Below are 18335 nucleotides of genomic sequence, written 5' to 3'. Positions count from 1 at the left end.
AATGTGATGTGTTCGCGCAGATAACGCGGCGGCCAACATCCGGAGGACCGGCGTCGCCCTGGCGGCCAGCACTAGCTCCAACAATCCGGCAGTCAAGTCCAACGCGTTCCAGTGGAGGAAGGAGACGCCGTTGTAACCTGCCACAGGAACCTCACGCAGCTTTTATCGAGCTTACAGCTAGCCAACTCCTGAGCGGCGGTCTACTTGGCTATGAGCATGGGTTATATCCACGAGCGACGCTGAGCCGTAGGACCGTCTATCTTCGTGAACGTACGAAGAAATGGATTATTAAAAGTATGAATTCGGGAAGTACACGCAGTGAGCTCAGGATCTGTAGTCACCGAGCCGCGTTGAAGTACTCACTGAACTTCAAATAGTTTCCCTCGAAGAACCGCGGAGAGTACTCGAAGCGTCCTTAAAGCTTTCGATTAATTTTGCAAGTTATTTTCTTTAGCAATCAAATTATCGCTCCAAAAAAAAATTACAACCTACCTACTTTAAATAAATAAAAAATGATGTGCGTCATTGTAATTGAAGACATGTGAGTGATTTGAAGTTATTTTTTTAACAGAACACAATCTCTTTTCTATACGATACGTTATAAATAGCATTTTTTATTCATCTACCCACAGTATTGTTTTTTTGTGATTGCGTACGTAGATGTAAATTATACAAGATGCTGTGTGATTAGATGGTACTTTAAGCTGTTTGTAGTAAGGCAGCGGTGCATCGCGACCCTGGGACGGGGTACGAATACCGTATTTAGGTTTCGTGTGTGTGTGAATGAGATATATAGTTAAATATATTTACATCTCGCTCTCTCTCTCTCTGGGGTGACGCGCGAGTTCCAATCGAAATGCTAAATGCTAATTATATACGCGTTTAGGTAACGCCGTGTTTATTTTATGGTAATGTACAAAAAATAACAGTGATAAATTTAATCTTCTGAATATATAAATATATTTTTTCAATTTAAAAAATCGCCTAAAAGTAAAAAAGTATTTAAATATAAATAGTAAATGTAAGTACAATGAATTAGGGCAAGAATAAAAGTATTGCTTTTACAATGAACAAACAATAAATTTAATTAAAAAATAATTATAAAAACAACTCGTATGAAAACGAAAACTAGTCTTTAGTTATTTTATATACAGGACGTTAGTATTGAAAAAAAAAAGTAATAGAATAACTGTTTTTTTTTAAATAAAATGTTAATAAAAGCTATGTTATACAATTATAATCGTATTTATGAATTCACAACTGAGTTCTTTCAAATTTGCTCTGCTCCGTAATAATTTATGACGTCAGTTTCGTTACGATATGGGCGTGCGAGAGAGATGGCGATACATTCTCTCCCTCCAACCCGGCCTCCGCTCGAACCAAGTCATCGTTTTGTCGTAACTGATTTCTACGTTGTATTAAACCATTCAGCGTATACAGTAATGTAATGTAATTTTTAAGGTTTGAGGCTTGAGCTGAATTACCTTCAGACCTCGAACTTTCATAGCTTGGTCTTTACCCTGTATGTACAAGTCTAACGCTCTCATATGTAACGCAGCCAGGAATTTGTCAGGCCAAATGAATATGAGCGCTGATGCCGTTGAAATACGGACTGTAATGCGTTACGTCAACGAAGACTCGCGCTATCTCGCTCAGTTGCGGGGAAGACGGCGTGCACGCACGCTCTTTCGGAAAGTTGGGCTTGGATCAGATTTAGTTTGCAACTTCGCCTATAAGTGCAAGACCAAAATTAGCAAAAATTAAGTAGCTATATATTTCACTCTAGACCAGGGATTCTTATCTGACTTAAAAGTTTTTAAATTGGTTATTCATATAAATAGGAAAAAACACGATATTTTTTTGGGCTTAGGTAATCATTCCATTTTGGGAAATGGTTCTAGTGTCAAATACAGCCTGGGCATCCCTGCTCCAGACGTTAAACGAGTGGATTAAAAAATGAAAAATGGCCGCCTCAATTTGACGTAAGTAGACTTTGACATTGACATTTGGGTCGAAGCTTTCAAACGTCAAACATAAAAAATTATACCTATATTATATTTAAATAACTCACAATTCGTAGTTGATCTCAGAACGAACAAAGTTTTTGTGTGGCTGTCTGCGTGTGAATGTGTTTTTTGGTTTGCGTGTCTGCTGTGGCGTGTTACGACCGAATGTTATGGGTTACGAAGCGAACATGTTACGGTCATATTCGGGACTCTGTTAATTCCTGAAATTCAAGTGAAACACGTAAGCTTATTACAAACAAATTAGAATTAAATATTTTTATAATATTCTTTCACGGATAATAACTCACAATTAATGCGGACATATTTATGTGTGTGTGTATTTTTTTTTAAAATATGAATTCGTCTAGGGCAATCTGTGTTTTATTGATATGTAGATTATATAGGTTTTTTATTGACTCGTAAATCATTCATATAGTTATCGGATCCAATGTACCGGAGACGCTGATCTTAGCCATATACTCATGAATACGTCAATATAGCTTTTAGCCGACTTTGGTTACGGCCTGACCTGTGTGCTTAGTACAGCTTTTAACGTTCTCGATAGAGTAAAAGTTAAAATTTGTATGCAGTTGGAACAGCGCCCCTAGCGGCTAACGTAGGCAAACATTCCAAATCCATACAAATTTGAGTTAACTTTTACGCTATCGAGAACTTTAAAAGCTCGCACTAAGCACACAGAACCGGCCGCCCGGGCAGCAATCTAACGCGCTTAAAAAAACAATATTCGCTTTAGCTGATCACAATCCACTACTAAAAGTGAAGCTTAACTCGTAAAATTGCTAAAACGCAACCGACATTTCAAATTATATATATATGTAAATACATATGTATAATAATATAATGTAAAGATTCTGTAAACAACAGTAAATAAAAAAAGAAGAAACAAGATTGCTTTTGTTATTAAAAACTCAATAGTTTAAGAATAATGGTACTATGTATAATTTATTTAGTCTAGTATTAAAAAATACATTTCTAAAACTGTTTTTAATACTAGACATTTTAAGCTAATTTTTTTTATATGAATTTGAGAAATGCATTAAAATGCTTGCTTGAGAAATCATAATCATTACACAAAAAAAAAACATTGACATGTGTCTAATATACAGTAATCCCCTCTATAACACGGTAGATTGGTTCCGCGTTATGGAGAACGCATTGTAGGGGTTTACTCGCATAACGCGCTTTTATGACGCCATATAACGCGTTATGTACAAATAAGTATAATAAAATATAACTGATGTCTTTATAATTAAAAAATTAGGAACACAAATTTAATAAATTTACCTAATTTTATAACAACACAGTTGATACAATGCGCAAAAAGGCGAAACTGTACAAATCATTATAAATTTCACAGTCTGTATATGTATAACGCGTTATACCCGTGTTATAGGAAGGTCGCCTAATATGAAAACGCGTTATAAGAGTACCGTGTTATAAGGGGAATAACAGTATACTTTATAGCGCATTTGAATGATATTCAATTTTATTTTCGTATTTATCTGATCTAAAAGAATCTTAATTCGAGGCATATGTATCATGATGTATTAATTGACTAGTCTTTATATTATTTGTAATTAGATTTAGTGAGTATATGTAATCGAATGAATGTTTTATATATGAGATTTATATTTATTTTCCAAATCGCCCATTTTCTTGACTGATCTATGTGAAATGTATTTTTAAAAAGATTAACCCTTTTAGTGCTGAGCTTATTTCCACATTTTTGCAAAAATTGCTAAAGGATTTAAAAAAAAAATCACCTTTAAATAAAATACAAAAATAAATGCCAAATTTACAGCAGAATAATTTTAAATTATTGGTGATCAATAAGTGTTATTAACTTATTAAAAACCTAATGGATACCTAATACCTATAATCAGAATGCGCAATAGTCGGTATTCCCATGCTCCAAACTTTATACACATTAAAAGAGAGTCGATCTATCGACGGTACACGCTCTAAGGGTTAATTGTCCTAGTTTCTTGTTGTTTTTCTGCAATACAAGCGAAATCAATTTTTACTTCGTGGAATTAACACTTTTTATATCAATAACGCTGTAGAAACACGCGACATTAATCCATGGACCTTTAAATTAATCTAATATTACTGTTTATTTTAAAATGTCATTGAACTTTCATCAACAAAGCCCACTTCGTCATCTCTGTCATTTTTTAAATTGAAGAAAAGGGACAGATGATGATTCGATGGTTCGCTTACAAATACAGGCCTTCTATTATCAAAACCGATCCTAATTCGAACCTGCTTCAATAAAATGTTTCTGACTTTGACATGTGTCATCGTTGACAGACGTCAAAATTATTGGAACGGAATCGTTGCGGGCAGCCAGCTCTGAATCGATCGCAAATTAAATCGCACGTAGATGATATTATCTAGAATCTGTAGATTTGATTTAAAAATGTGAATTGAAAAAAAAACCACCTGTGTTTTGATCAAGAGTAAATTATATTGAGGAATGAGAGTGTATTTGGTTGACGCGACATTTTTGCAACTTTACAGCAGAGCCATTTAAAGTTAAAATTTGGAACAAATATCATAACAAAAAACTTCTTCAGCTATTTGAATGGAGTAAACTCAATTTTTTTTATTGCCCTTGTAGGCAGACGAGCATACGGCCCACCTGATGGTGAGTGGTTACCGTCGCCCATGGACTTCAGCAATGCCAGGGGCAGAGCCAAGCCGCTGCCTACCGTTAATTACTATGCACAATCATCGTTTGAAGAAGGATATGGATATGAATTTCAATTGAAAACATCAAATTGTTGATACTAATACCAGATAAAACGGGCCTTTAATTACTAAGATAAATGTCGCGTGTTAAGCGAAATGTCGCTTGAACCAAACACCCGTTTACCCTTCGATATTATTTTATAACGTCATTTCAAAATCAATGTAATTAAACAATAAATAAATCTATTCTCATAGTTGGATATTATAATGAATAGATGATTTAGTGTTGTTATAAAAAATGGAGCCTAACGAATTAAATTAATTAGACAGACGCATTTAAACAATTTCTGAATAGAACTGTTTAGTTTTACGTCGAAACTATATGTATAGTATGTGTATGTATTGAGACTATAGTTGTTTGGTAAAATAAATCTAAAAACAGCATTGAATTTTTATTCAACATCAAATAATTTTTTTCAGCATAAAAACGTATAACATGCTTAGATGAGTGGACGAGCTCACAGCCCACCTGGTGTTAAGTGGTTACTGGAGCCCATAGACATCTACAGCGTAAATGCGCCACACACCTTGAGATATAAGTTCTAGTCTCAGTATAGTTACAACGGCTGCCCCGCCCTTCAAACCGAAACGCATTACTGCTTCACGGCAGAAATAGGCAGGGCGGTGGTACCTACCCGCGCGGACTCACAAGAGGTTCTACCACCAGTAAAAATGGAACAAATATATCTGAGAATGATTTTGAGGTGCATCAAATACAAATATCACGAAAAATTACATATTTTCTATAGTTCTTATCGAGGGGTGAGAGGTTGTTTGGCTTAAGCGACATTTTACTTAATACGCGACAGTGATCTTCGTAATTAAAGGTCCGTATTATTTATTTATTACAAGGAGAACCGACAGCCAACTCAACATAGTCAAATAATAAACGACAGCAACTCGGATAATATAACAAATATGTAATAGAAATAAAAAGGCCATTAAAGATTCTCACCAATATTACCTATTGGGTATCAGCATCAACAGTCCGATGTTTTTAATTGAACTTCAGTTATGATTCACCGTTCGGTTAGCTAAAGCTTTTTTGATATTTTTTCCAAATTTGGTAATGGCTCTCCTGTAAAGTTGTAAAAATGTCGCTTAAACCAAATCAGGCCGTCAGCGCAAAACTGGCTTAACCCACAATTTTTCATAATTATGCTTATAATTATGTATATTGCAATTTATTTAAAGTATAATAAATTTTGAAGCAAAACCGGCCTATCCATAGTTTCACCCATAGATAACAGATGGCTTTGTAAGCATTATTTAAGCGCGTATTGTTTTTTGCCTACTCAAATTCATGAAAACATAAATTTCATTGCTCCATAATAACTATGGTAAGCTTAGGCCACTTTTGCACTGACGGCCTCAAATTGCCTTTCATTCTTCGATTTATTTATGGAAGCACCAAATATGTAACTAATTTCTTAGATTACTACAGTTTTTGTCTTCGATCAACAATTGTGTTTTTGTGTTGAAAATTCTCGATATTGAGAAAAATTATCGCGGTATTTTTAGTTTAGTGACATTTTGACGTGTTCGAAACAGTCTCTGTCAAATGTTTTCAAATCGTTTTTTTGTTTGCGTGATAAATGTGATTTAAAATAATTAAATAGTCGTGTAATAAGTGTATTGTATTATCTATTTAGTCGTGCTGAAGTCATGGTCCAGACGGCTGGCTGATCCTTCGGCCGGTCGTAGGACCGTCGAGGCGATTCGCCCGGTCCTTGTGGATTGGGTGAATCGTGACAGAGGACGCCTCACTTTCCGGCTCACGCAGGTGCTCACTGGGCATGGTTGCTTCGGTGAGTTCCTGCACCGGATCAGAGCCGAGCCGACGGCAGAGTGCCACCATTGTGATTGCGACTTGGACACGGCAGAGCATACGCTCGTCGCCTGCCCCGCATGGGAGGGGTGGCGCCGTGTCCTCGTCGCAAAAATATGAAACGACTTGTCGTTGCCGAGTGTTGTGGCATCGATGCTCGGCGACGACGGGTCGTGGAAGGCGATGCTCGACTTCTGCGAGGACGTTGTAATGTTTTATGGAAGTAATGAAAATAAATATAATTTCTTTCAAATGTTTCCTTTTATTCTCACTGGCAATCGTACATAACAGATTCTTTCATGAATCATAAATAAAAACCATAATACATTTTTGTGAAAGGTAACTTGTTTTTTTTTTCAACGCCTGAATATAATCTATTTATAAAAAAGTTTTTTAACACCTGGTACCCGGTGGTGAGTTGATGGTGGTGGTAATCACCAATATCAGGAGGGGCCATGAGCTCGCCCTGTCATTCAAAACGAGGAAAACAACGCTGAAATGTGTAACAAGTCATTTGTTGCTGGGTCAAAAAACTGCGAGCTACTTAATGATAGATGGCGCAACCATCAACTTAAAGTATTCCTTAGTCAACAATAGATGACTCTGTAAAAATACAACTCCAGTTCAGCCTGTATTATTAAAAAACTAACAAGGCATTTGTTGCTGGGTCTAAAAACTGCAAGCTACTTAATAATAGATAGAGCAACCATCAACTTAGTCAAAGTATTTCCTAGTCAACAATAGATGACTCTGTAAAAATAAAAATTCCAGTTGAGCGCGTATCACAAAAACTATAGAATTGATATGATCATAAATTTTTACTGCTAAAACATTCGCGGATCTCTCGATCCATCTATAAAGAAATATCGCGGCAACTTCATCCACTTTGAGTTGTTGAAGTCTTAAGAAGCTACTAGAAAGGCTTTCGATATTTGGCATAATTTATTTTAGGAATGAAAGCACAGTTATCGTGCATGGCTTAATATCAAAATTTATTTACAAATGACAACTTAAGTCCACGCGAAAAACTTCGCAAGCACTTCTCATCCACAAAAAGACTTTGTTTTTTGTAATTTGTAGCCACTTATGTTGGTCAGTGGCGCAGTGAAGTAAGTGCGTGGCTCACTCTCATGTCCAGATGCTCGGACATTTGGTCACTCCATCTTTTTGCGACCTCTGGATCGTCTTTCATCCACTTTACCCGTCACTATGTGTCTCCATGTTGCGGTATAGAATAAACGTTCTCAAAATATAATTTCATTTTTATAAGACGTCCTCCGCGTGGTCCGCAACTTGACCAGTTAATAAACATTCAGAGTCAACAAACAAATCCGTTCGTCACACGAACTTTTTGTCTGGCGCGGGAAACGAATCCACGGGCCGGCTCATTGAAAAATAAGCATGTGTTTTAATTGATTTTAAGGGATTTTACGACCTGGCAACTAAGACCTTTAGGTCAATTCTTATTTTTATGAAAAATGATAATATGGAGTGAAATGAAACGAAATAAAGATGGTTAATTTGAGACGTTAATCAACTGGGATGAAATTAAATGACATAGGTTGAGATGATATGAAATGAGATGAGATAATATGGGAAAAAATCTCAGTAAAATGGTGGTCATTTACTTAGATTTTTTCAGTTGACTTTTTGGAGGATCCCGAGAAGCTACAACTAGCGGCTTTGTTTCATTTTCCCACATTTGTGCAATCTCACAGAAATGAACAGTTAATAAACCACCGTTATTACACATTTAAACCTGAAGAAACACTAAATAGACAAAATAAAACAAATTACATTCACTCCTCGTGCTCCCGGCAAAAAGTTGAAATTATTGCTCCAAAACAAAATTACTACCTACCTACTTTGTTTAAAAAAAAAAGTGCGTCGTAACTGAAGACCTGTGAGTGCTGTCAATTTTTTTTTTTTTAAAACAGTACACAATCTCTTTTCTATACAATACGTTATAAATAGCATTCTTTATTCATCTACACACAGTATTTTTTTTTGTGATTCCGTACGTAGATGTTCCCGCCAAAAAGTCCCCACGTGTTTTAATTACACTCTAATGATGCCAAAAAACGCAGATAACAAGTCCTATCTCATTTTACAAATCCGCCGAGCGTTCGCCTCTGTCATCGCTAATTGGCCCCTCGATGCAAACCGCGCGTCCTGTTACAAGATATCTTTCGCCCCGCTGCACCATTACAAAATGGTTTTGCTTAGATTTATCTCAGCGAGCTATACTGGCATATTATCACTACATAGTATACAACAAAGTCACTTTCTATGGCCCTATATCTGTCCCTATATATGCTTAAATCTTTAAAACTACGCAACGGATTTTGATGCGGTTTTTTTTAATAGATAGAGTGATTGAAGAGGAAGGTTTATATGCATAATAACATCCATTAAATAGTGGAGAAATCAATAATAAATTACAGTTTCTGAAGCGAAGCAAGGGCAGGTCGCTAGTATAGTATATACCAGGGGTGGCCAACCGGTAGATCGCGATCGACCGGTCGATCGTGGCCATTAGTTCAGTCGATCGTGGCATCTGGTGTTAAGTGGTTACTGCAGCCCATAGACATCTACAACGTAAATGCCACCACTCAGCTCGTGATGTGAGTTCTTAGATCTCAGTTTTAACAGTACAAAGGCTGCCCCTACCCTTCAAATCGAAACGCATTACTGCTTCCCGGCAGAAATAGACAGGGTGGTGGTACCTATCCGTGTGGATTCACAAGACGTCCTACCACCAGTAAAAAAAATATATTACATTTCGTCTATAGTTGTAAAAATGTCGATTAAGCGAAATAACACGGTCGCCATTGCTACGTATTAAATTGACCTTTTCACCCCCAAAAGATATCCACCGTGACTATACGGCAGCGCGACGAAGCGTTTATTTTTAGCGGCGCGCTTTTTCGAAAGCTCTCAAGGAGTCCTCCGCGTCTCAGGATGCGACAACAATAGCGCTCCCGGAATACGAGACGCGACACGCGCGCGCCACGCGGCTAGTAGCGGAACTAACCACTTTGCTAACAAAAGGGCTTGACAGTTGTTTTTTTTTAATTGTCTTGTTACTTGATTGCCCGTAAGGATGTGTGCCCTTAGAACATATTGTCGGGTGCCGAGAGCGACTTAAGTGTACATATTGTTTTAAAAGTTGTTTATAAATTATCGTATAAAAGAATTTAAAAGAACTGAAAAATAAATAATAGTTTAAAAAAACTAACAAAATACGCTTTTATAGAAAATCCAACTAAAAAATAGAAAATAAATTTTAATTAATTTGAATTAAAAATAGTGTAAGAAAAAATGATTTTGTTGTAAAAAAAAGCGTGGGGTGCTTGGTATCAGTAGTTATAAATATTTTATGAACAGATATGAGTAAAAGGGTTATTTTGATAATATCCTGAAAAGCACACCGCGTTTTTTTACAATAAAATCATTTTTACTTACACTAGTTGGATCTTCTATAAAAGCGTATTTTGTTAGTTTTTATAAACTATTATTTATTTTGTATTTTTTAGTTGAATTTCAATTTTCTCAATTTTTTTTAAAATGTTGAATTGTTATCGGTCCTTAATAAGTATACCAAATATCGAAGTTAATCCGATGTTTTGAAGGGGATCAAAATCATGTTTAAAGATTCCGTTACAAACATACATACCTACGTCTGAAGCTAATAAAAGCGTAGGTATTAAAAAATATTTTTTTTGTACTCTAGACCAGTAGGTATGTTAAGTACGAAAATCTATTGAATTTGTAATGCAAATGTCTCGAGTTTTCGATATGAAAACGGATCATTACATTAGATGGTTAGTATTCGCATAGAAAAATACGAATGCACCGGTCGTCTTATCCTTTAGGCCACGACGACTTCATTGGATTGTTGTAGAAGCAGATACAATTACAATTCAACTAGTAAAAGCTATTTGGCTTAGGCAGAAATAGGCAGAGTGGTGGTACCCACCCGCGCGGACTGGCAAGAGGTCCTACCACCAGTAATTACGCATATTATAATTTTGCGGGTATGATTTTATTACACGATGTTATTCCTTCACCGTGAAAGTTAACTGTTAATGTTAATATCAAATAAAGCGGACCTTTAATTACAAAGGTAAATGTCGCGTGTTAAGCGAAATGTCCGCCCATTCCAAAGCCGGATGATACGTGGCAAAAAAGATCTCATCAGTACGGTAATATGGATTCTACTCTGGTAACGGGCGGGTGATGGCAAAAACATTATACCTACATAACACATGTTACATCTATATTATATTAATACGTGAAGCTAAAACTTTGTACCCCTTTTTACGAAAATTACGCGGACGGAGGAGTATGAAACTTCCCACACTTATAAAGAATATAGAGAAGGAGTGCAGAATGTTAAAATTGTTTTAATTATGCATTAATAATACATTAACTCAACAAAAAAAACATTACGCACACCACCGTGTATTTGACACACACACACACGCATATACCTTACTCTTTGTTTATTTTTAAATTTTTCTTATTGTTTATAGTCTGTGATCAAATTGAGAATAGGTTAATATTTTTTATCTTTCATATTATTTGTCTATACTGTAGTCTTGGCGAAATCTATGAATATAGAAGTATAGTCTTTAACAATAGACCCGAAATCTATGAATATAGAAGCTTAATAGTTTTTGACAATAGAACCATAATAATGTACAAACTTATAATTTCAATTAATTATAGTCGAATTTCGACTACTGTGGTTCCACTAGTAAACATAATTTAGCGTTTGGTAATAAAAAACTTAATATTACTTATTATTTGAAAACATTATACCTACGCAACATATTATGTATATGTATATTATTCAGCGAATCTGTACCCAGAATCCTACGTGGCACGCGCCTCTAAAACTTTCAACCGGCACCCGATAATGAAACAGCAAAATAGAAATCCAACAATAATAATTTTTGATTCAATAACAAGTCACCCCTTCATTCGATTACGGAATTCAAGTCTCTTTGATTTCCCCTAAACGACTGAATTAATTCGCTTTAACGAAACTTGTCAGGTTATATAACGTCAGCCGGTGGTTCGGTTCTGTTGTGTTCGGAAACGACACGTGTCGCTATTAGATGTTCTATACACAACAATTCGTCGGTGAAAACAACGATTAATTCGTTTGATTAACTCGCTTGTTGTGTTATAACGTTGCGCGATAGGCCTTGAGCGCGGCGACTGAATCAAGAAATTCCGTAACGAAAATAACCTGACACCCCCACTACGCCTACTATGTAGCTCGCGTTCAACACATTCACACGTTGCGCTGGTGTAGTGTTTGTGGATAAGCGCGCGGCGTGACGTCGCACTGCATGAGCATCATTAAACGTCTGCCCATCTCTCTCTCTTACGCGGTCTAGCTTATGAGTGTGAAGGGGACAGTTAATGTTTTGCTTTTGTAAATGTTTATAAATATAGCGTGGTCTTATTTTTATTATTGTTTTAATATTAAATTATTATTGTCTAATTGTAACTGCATAAGTTGATAAAAAAATGCTTTGCAATAGCTTTCAGTCCGCGGCAGTCCCCGAGTGCCACACGTCTTTTTTTGTTATTAGCGCGATTTTGTTGTCTCGATCTCTCAGATACCGACGGCTTTAACGTAATTACGATTTTAATATATTCAATTATATTTTTCACACGTATTAACAGTCGATGAATGTACATACAATCAAGGTTTGAAAGGCTATTCGGTTTAAGCGACATTTCGCTTAACACGCGACATTTATCTTTGTAATTAAGGGTTCGTTTTATTTGGTATATAGCATCAACAGATCGATATATTTAATTGAACTTCAATTAAGTTTACTCCATTGAAATAGCTGAAGAAAAGATTTTTTGTTAAGAATTTTTTTCTAAACTTTAAATAGGTCTTCCTTCGGTAAAGTTGTAAAAATCACTCTTAAACCAAAATAGCCTTTCACCTATCGATATCGTTACTTTGGCCTAATATACGGAGATTAACAATATTATTTTCTATTTTTAGTTTTTTTGATGAGGTCAAAAGCGGCATGATGTGTTTGTACTAATGAAAGAATCCATCGGGAAGTTGCACTAAGAAAAACGAGGAAATCAAGCGAGTTTAAACCTGGATCTATCTAGTATCTATCTATAGATCTGGTATCTGGTACCTGATCTTTATAGTATCTGGTATCTAAAGATTGGAATCCCACATATGCCACAAATGCTTCACAATTATATACTATAAACTGATCGACAAATTAACGTAATTGTAGAGATGGGTAGGCGGCGCGATCCTACGTTATTTGCCGGTATTTTTCCTACCTATGCTCCTAACCTCAAGGGGTTATGACAGCTTCGCTGAGCGAGTAGGTGAGCTCGCGGAGCTCTAAGCTGACGAATTTGCTAACACTGGCCCTAGCAATAGCAGTGCTTCGCAGAATCTACCACCGGATCGGAATCGCGACCCGCTGAGAAGATCCGGCAAGAAACTCATTGGGCTGTGTCTGTGGGTTAGTTCTTTAGTTTAGTTAGTTATTTCTTTAGTTTAGTTCACTAGAACTTTTATTTATTGCCCTTGTAGGCAGACGAGCATGCGGCCCACTTAATGGTGAGTGGTTACCGTTGCCCATGGACTTCAATGCCTGGGGGCAGAGCCAAGCCGCTGCCTACTGTGCCACCTTAAGACGTATTACTGTACACCATACTGTATAGTTCACACGGTCTTAAGTGGTCACCGAGCCAAGCCGCTAAACGCAACACACTCGTCCCCAATCTTGCTTAAACAAATCCATTGTCCCACGTCATTAAAAGCCCCTCAAGAATTCTCCTTCAAAACGAAAAGCTAGGCGTTTTTGAAAAGCTCTAAATGAGAGACATGTTTGCAAGCGGCGAGGTAAGAGCTTTTCACTTGAGAACACGCGGAGATAAGTCACGTAGAGCTTTTAAACTGAGCTTAATTAGTGTTGTAAAGGCGGCACACAAAAGTGTTCGCGCGTACAATAGTCCGCGACAAATAATCATTCGAAATCAAATATTCGATAATGCAATAATTTAACATAAATGAAATGGGTGGCGCATTTACGTTATAGTTATCTATGGGCTCCAGTAACCGCTTAACACCAGGTGTGCTGTGAGCTCGTCCACACATCTAAGCAATAAAAAAAACCGACTTCGTCAAACTAAAATGAGGTACATCGATGCAGTCGGACCTAATTAAATACGTTTTATTATAGATAGCTCAAAAACCACTTGGTCGGATCTTCATAAAACTTAATGGGACCACACGGGAAGCTTTGGCTTTCGAAATAAGCAAAAAGCTCATCAAAATCGGTACACCGTGAAAAACGTTCTAAGCTGCCACCTCCTTTTTAAGTCGGCTAAAAATTAATATCTTTTAAATATGATCACGACGAAGGAATAATATCATGCAATAAGATTTATCTTACGATTTATAGTTACGCAAAACATGTAAAGTTTCTAGTACCATAATTACAATGGAATGTTGTTATCCTACTTATATTTTATATAAGTAATTATCCTAATTATAAACGCGAAAGTTTGTAAGAATGTATAGATGTATGTTTTTTACTCTTTGTTACGCGGTGAGCGGTTTTGTAGTTTTAAAAAAAAACTTTATTTTAATACACACTGAATTTATTTATCCTTTACAAAAATCTGATGTTACACGGACAGAGTTACGGTGTTGTAAGCTTGAAGATTGATGACGAACTCCTAAGTTTCAAGGAGAAAGTGAATTTATACATGAATAGTATTTACTAAACAATTAGTAAACGAGTCATTTAGACTATGAACCTTATTGGTAAACATATTTAGAATCCGTGAGGACACAATTAGTAAATGACGGAATTTTACCAATGTGAAAGGAATACAATATTAACTAATGTTCTAATTCCAAATGAAGATCTGATGTAAAGTAAACAATATACATATGATTTAGTAACATAAGGACGTAAGTATGTTATATAGTAACAATGATTTAGAACTTAAGATCTAAGAGTTAGAGTACATTATGTGTTTATGAGAATTGATATATGACTTAGGTACTAGTGTGAGGGGCATAACATAACATCTTTCACGCAGAAACTACTGAACTGATTTTGATGAAACTTTACAATAATATAGCTTACACATCAGAATAACACACAGGCTATCTATACTAATATATAAATCTACAGTAGTTTTTACGGATGTTCCGTTATAACTATTGAACTATACATCCGATTGACTTGAAACTTGGTAACCATGAAGAAAATAAATGTACTTAATGGATAGGCTAATATTTATGTGAGTGTTGGACTCCCTACACTAGTTGCGGGGTACCAGTGATGAGAATCTTTGTGGGGGTAAGAAGTAATAATGTTAATTTTAAATGCCTGGGCATTTAAAATTAGCTGTAGCCGTCCGCTTCACTGGTGAAGCGGACGGCTACAGCTAGTCTATACTAATATTATAAAGAGGAAAGATTTGTTTGTTTGTTTGTATTGAATAAGCTCCGAAACTACTGAACCGATTTGAAAAATTCTGTCACTGTTTGGAAGCTAGACTATTCCCGAGTGCCATAGGCTATAACATTTTTTGAAAAAAATTAGGGATCCTTACTAAAACTCCAATAATATAACCCAAGTTGTAAAAAATTACCTAAAATACTCTTTACATCGCGTGTCCTGCGAAAACTATTGATGATAAAATAAAATAATGTACTACGAATTTGTAGAACACATTATTATTTACAAAAAGTGTGCTGACAGCATATGTGTAACTATTGTAGTTGTGCCGCAATAAGCGTTCTTTTTAAAAAAAAAAAAAAACAACGTCAAATACCTATCGTTGAAATTTTTGTTAAAGACCCGAGCGGAGCCGGAGCGGGCCGCTAGTAATTTATAAAGATATAGTGTGAATTACCCAAAATATATCGATAAGCGTCAAGTAAGCAGGAACAAATCTGCCATCTGCGAGCTATTCTGGCGTGCGTCGCAAAAACCGAGCTACACGTTTAAAAAGTACAATGGAAATGTTTATCTTAAATAGTCCTACAAAAAAGCACACGACAGCATATATCTATGTTTTATGTGTAAGCAATTATCCGCAAAATAATGAACCGTGAATAGAAGAAGAGGAAACAATAGATTTTTTGTTTGTTACGTTCGTTTTTTATTGTGCTTTTTACCATCAGAACCAGCTTTGTATAGAAGAAAAATAAGTTTAAGTCGTCGTGGCCTAAAGGATAAGACGTCCGGTGCATTCGTATGTAGCGATGCACCGGTGTTCGAATCCCGCAGGTGGGTACCAATTTTTCTAATGAAATGCGTACTTAGCAAATGTTCACGATTGACTTCCACGGTGAAGGAATAAATAACATTGTGCAATAAAAATCTAACCCGCAAAATGATAATTTGCGTAATTACTGGTGGTAGGACCACTTCTGAGTCCGCGCGTCCCTGCCTATTTCTGCCGTGAAGCAGTAATGCGTTTCGGTTTGAAGAGTGGGGCAGCCGTTGTAACTATACTGAGACCTTAGAATTTATATCTCAAGGTGGATGGCGCATTTACCATCAGTAATTACGCAAATTATAATTTGGCGGGTTTGATTTTTATTACAACGATGTTATTCCTTCACCGTGGAAGTCAAACGTGAACATTTGTTAAGTACGTATTTCATTAGAAAAATTGGTACCGGCCTGCGGGATTCGAACACCGGTGCATCGCTTCAACACGAATGCACCGGACGTCTTATCCGTTAGGCCACGACGACTACAAAAAGAACATTTTTTAACTTAAAAACGCAAACGAAACCGGGAGCGCGAGCCTAGTCGCCGTTCTTCACACACAAAAAAAAAGAATCATCCAAATCGTCGCAACTGACCCCAAATCTGTAGGGCTTTGTTCGCAGTTGGCGGACTCCTATTGGCGTGAGGACGAAAGGAGCGCGCGCCGTTTGTCCTTATTGGCCGACCGGGGTAGGCCACGCCTGAGCCGAGATTAGGGGTGGGGAGCACGGGGCCTGAGGGAACTCCACGCGAACGGCCTTGATACTTTCGTGAAAGATTAACAAAAAATACTACGCTAAAAACAGTGGAGTGTTTTTGGGTTCGAAAGTGTTTGGTATAACCTGGCGCTTAATGTGGATCGTGCTATCCATGGACACCAGTGACCACTTAAGGCAGAGTCCTATGCGTTAAACAAGAAACTTTTTCCTCTTCTTTTTTGCCACGTACCATCTGACTTTGAAATGAGCTCCCCTCCACGGTGTTTCTCGAGCGCTATGACATGTCCTTCTTCAAACGAGGCTTGTGGAGAGTACTTAAGGGTAAGCAGCGACTTGGCTCCGCCCCTAGCATTGCTGAAGTCCATGAGCGACGATAACCACCCACCATCAGGTGGGCCGTATGCTCGTCTGCTTACAAGGGCAATAAAAGAAAAAACATTATAGTTGCGTGTTCAAAATTTAACCAACCGTAATTGAGATTGTCAGAGACTCATTGATCTCTTTTTAGAGGTGTGGGGAGGTAAGCGATGAATAAATCAGCTTTTCCCCTTTTTACCTTCCTGATGCGACTCGGAGAGGAATCTGATATTGGATAAGCCACCCCTTTGATTTTGCTTTTAAGATGAAGCCCCTCCAAGCCTGATCTTAGCCGCCCTGTTATCTGTGGACGTGTTTTGGTGTTCTTCAGCTATAACCTTTGCATCTTTCAGCAAAGTCTCTCAAAACCAACAGATTTACACAGCAAATTAACAAGCATCTTCACGAGATAAAGTTAAAAATGTTATTTTTTTTTTTGTATTAGATGGGTGGACGATCTCACAGCCCACCGGCTGTTGAGTGGTTACTGGAGCCCATAGACATCTACAACGTAAATGCCGCCACCCACCTTGAGATAAAAGTGCTAAGGTCTCAGCATAGTTACAACGGCTGCCCCGCTCTTCAAACCGAAACGCATTACTGCTTCACGGCAGAAATAGGCAGGGTGGTGGTACCTACCCGTGCGGACTCACAAGACGTTCTATCACCAGTAATTATGCAAATTAAAATTTTGCCGGTTTCTTATTTTTATTACACGATGTTATTCCTTCACCGTGGAAGTCAATCGCGAACATTTGTTATGTACAGACTGGTAATTAATATTACGCGTTTACGTAACGTAAAGTATCAAAACTGTTCGTTCGCGGTACTCCGAATGCCCGGATCATCCGAGCTGGTTACACCGTCTTACGGCAATTTAACACAATATGCCCGGGTTATACCTTTTATGTGTTGGTAACTCTTTTTACTGCTGTTTACGTGACATGGATCACATATCGATCGACTTATGTACCTACACCAGAGCAGACGAGATGGGAAGGAGATTGAGAAGTAGCTTATTCGTTTGGGTGTTTGTTTTATTGCTTAAATGTCTGGACGAGGTAAGGGCCCGCCTGGTGTTAAGTTGTTACCGGATCTCATAATTAACAACGTCACTAAACGCCGCCGCCTAAATTGAGACACGCGTTCTAAGACCTCAAGTTTTACACTACAACGGCTGCTCAGCCCTTTAAACTGAAAGGAATTACTGCTTCACGGCAGAAATAGGCAGGGTGGTGTTACCTACCCGTGCGGACTCACAAGACGTCCTACCACCAGTAGAAATAAACAATCTTCTGTTAACAAATGTCTTTAAAAGAGCGTGCGTGGCCTAACAGCCGAGACGTTTGTACTC

The 18335-nt window shown here is 37.2% G+C and overlaps 1 protein-coding gene and 1 long non-coding RNA gene across 4 annotated transcripts in view; one reads left to right on the top strand and one right to left on the bottom strand.

Moving 5' to 3' along the window:
* The window catches only part of LOC101746475 (ankyrin repeat domain-containing protein 50), a 73994-nt gene extending 68834 nt beyond the window's left edge, over window positions 1–5160 (top strand). For all 3 annotated transcript variants that reach the window (XM_062675402.1, XM_062675403.1, XM_038019577.2), the window contains one exon: window positions 21–5160. In XM_062675402.1, the coding sequence (XP_062531386.1) occupies window positions 21–136 (116 nt within the window). In that variant the 3' untranslated portion in view covers window positions 137–5160. The remainder of the gene's footprint in view (window positions 1–20) is intronic.
* A 582-nt stretch (window positions 5161–5742) lies between these two features.
* On the bottom strand, window positions 5743–6308 carry LOC134201149 (uncharacterized). The gene is made up of 2 exons (XR_009976355.1): window positions 6221–6308; window positions 5743–5856 (listed from the first exon to the last, which is right to left on the bottom strand). It is a non-coding gene; the product is annotated as an uncharacterized LOC134201149 (long non-coding RNA).
* Window positions 6309–18335: the final 12027 nt, after the last annotated feature.

This window comes from Bombyx mori, chromosome 23 (genome assembly GCF_030269925.1).
Source record: "Bombyx mori chromosome 23, ASM3026992v2".
Taxonomy (NCBI): domain Eukaryota; kingdom Metazoa; phylum Arthropoda; class Insecta; order Lepidoptera; family Bombycidae; genus Bombyx; species Bombyx mori.
Note: the sequence above shows the minus strand (reverse complement) of the source record. Positions and strands in the feature narration are given on the sequence as shown.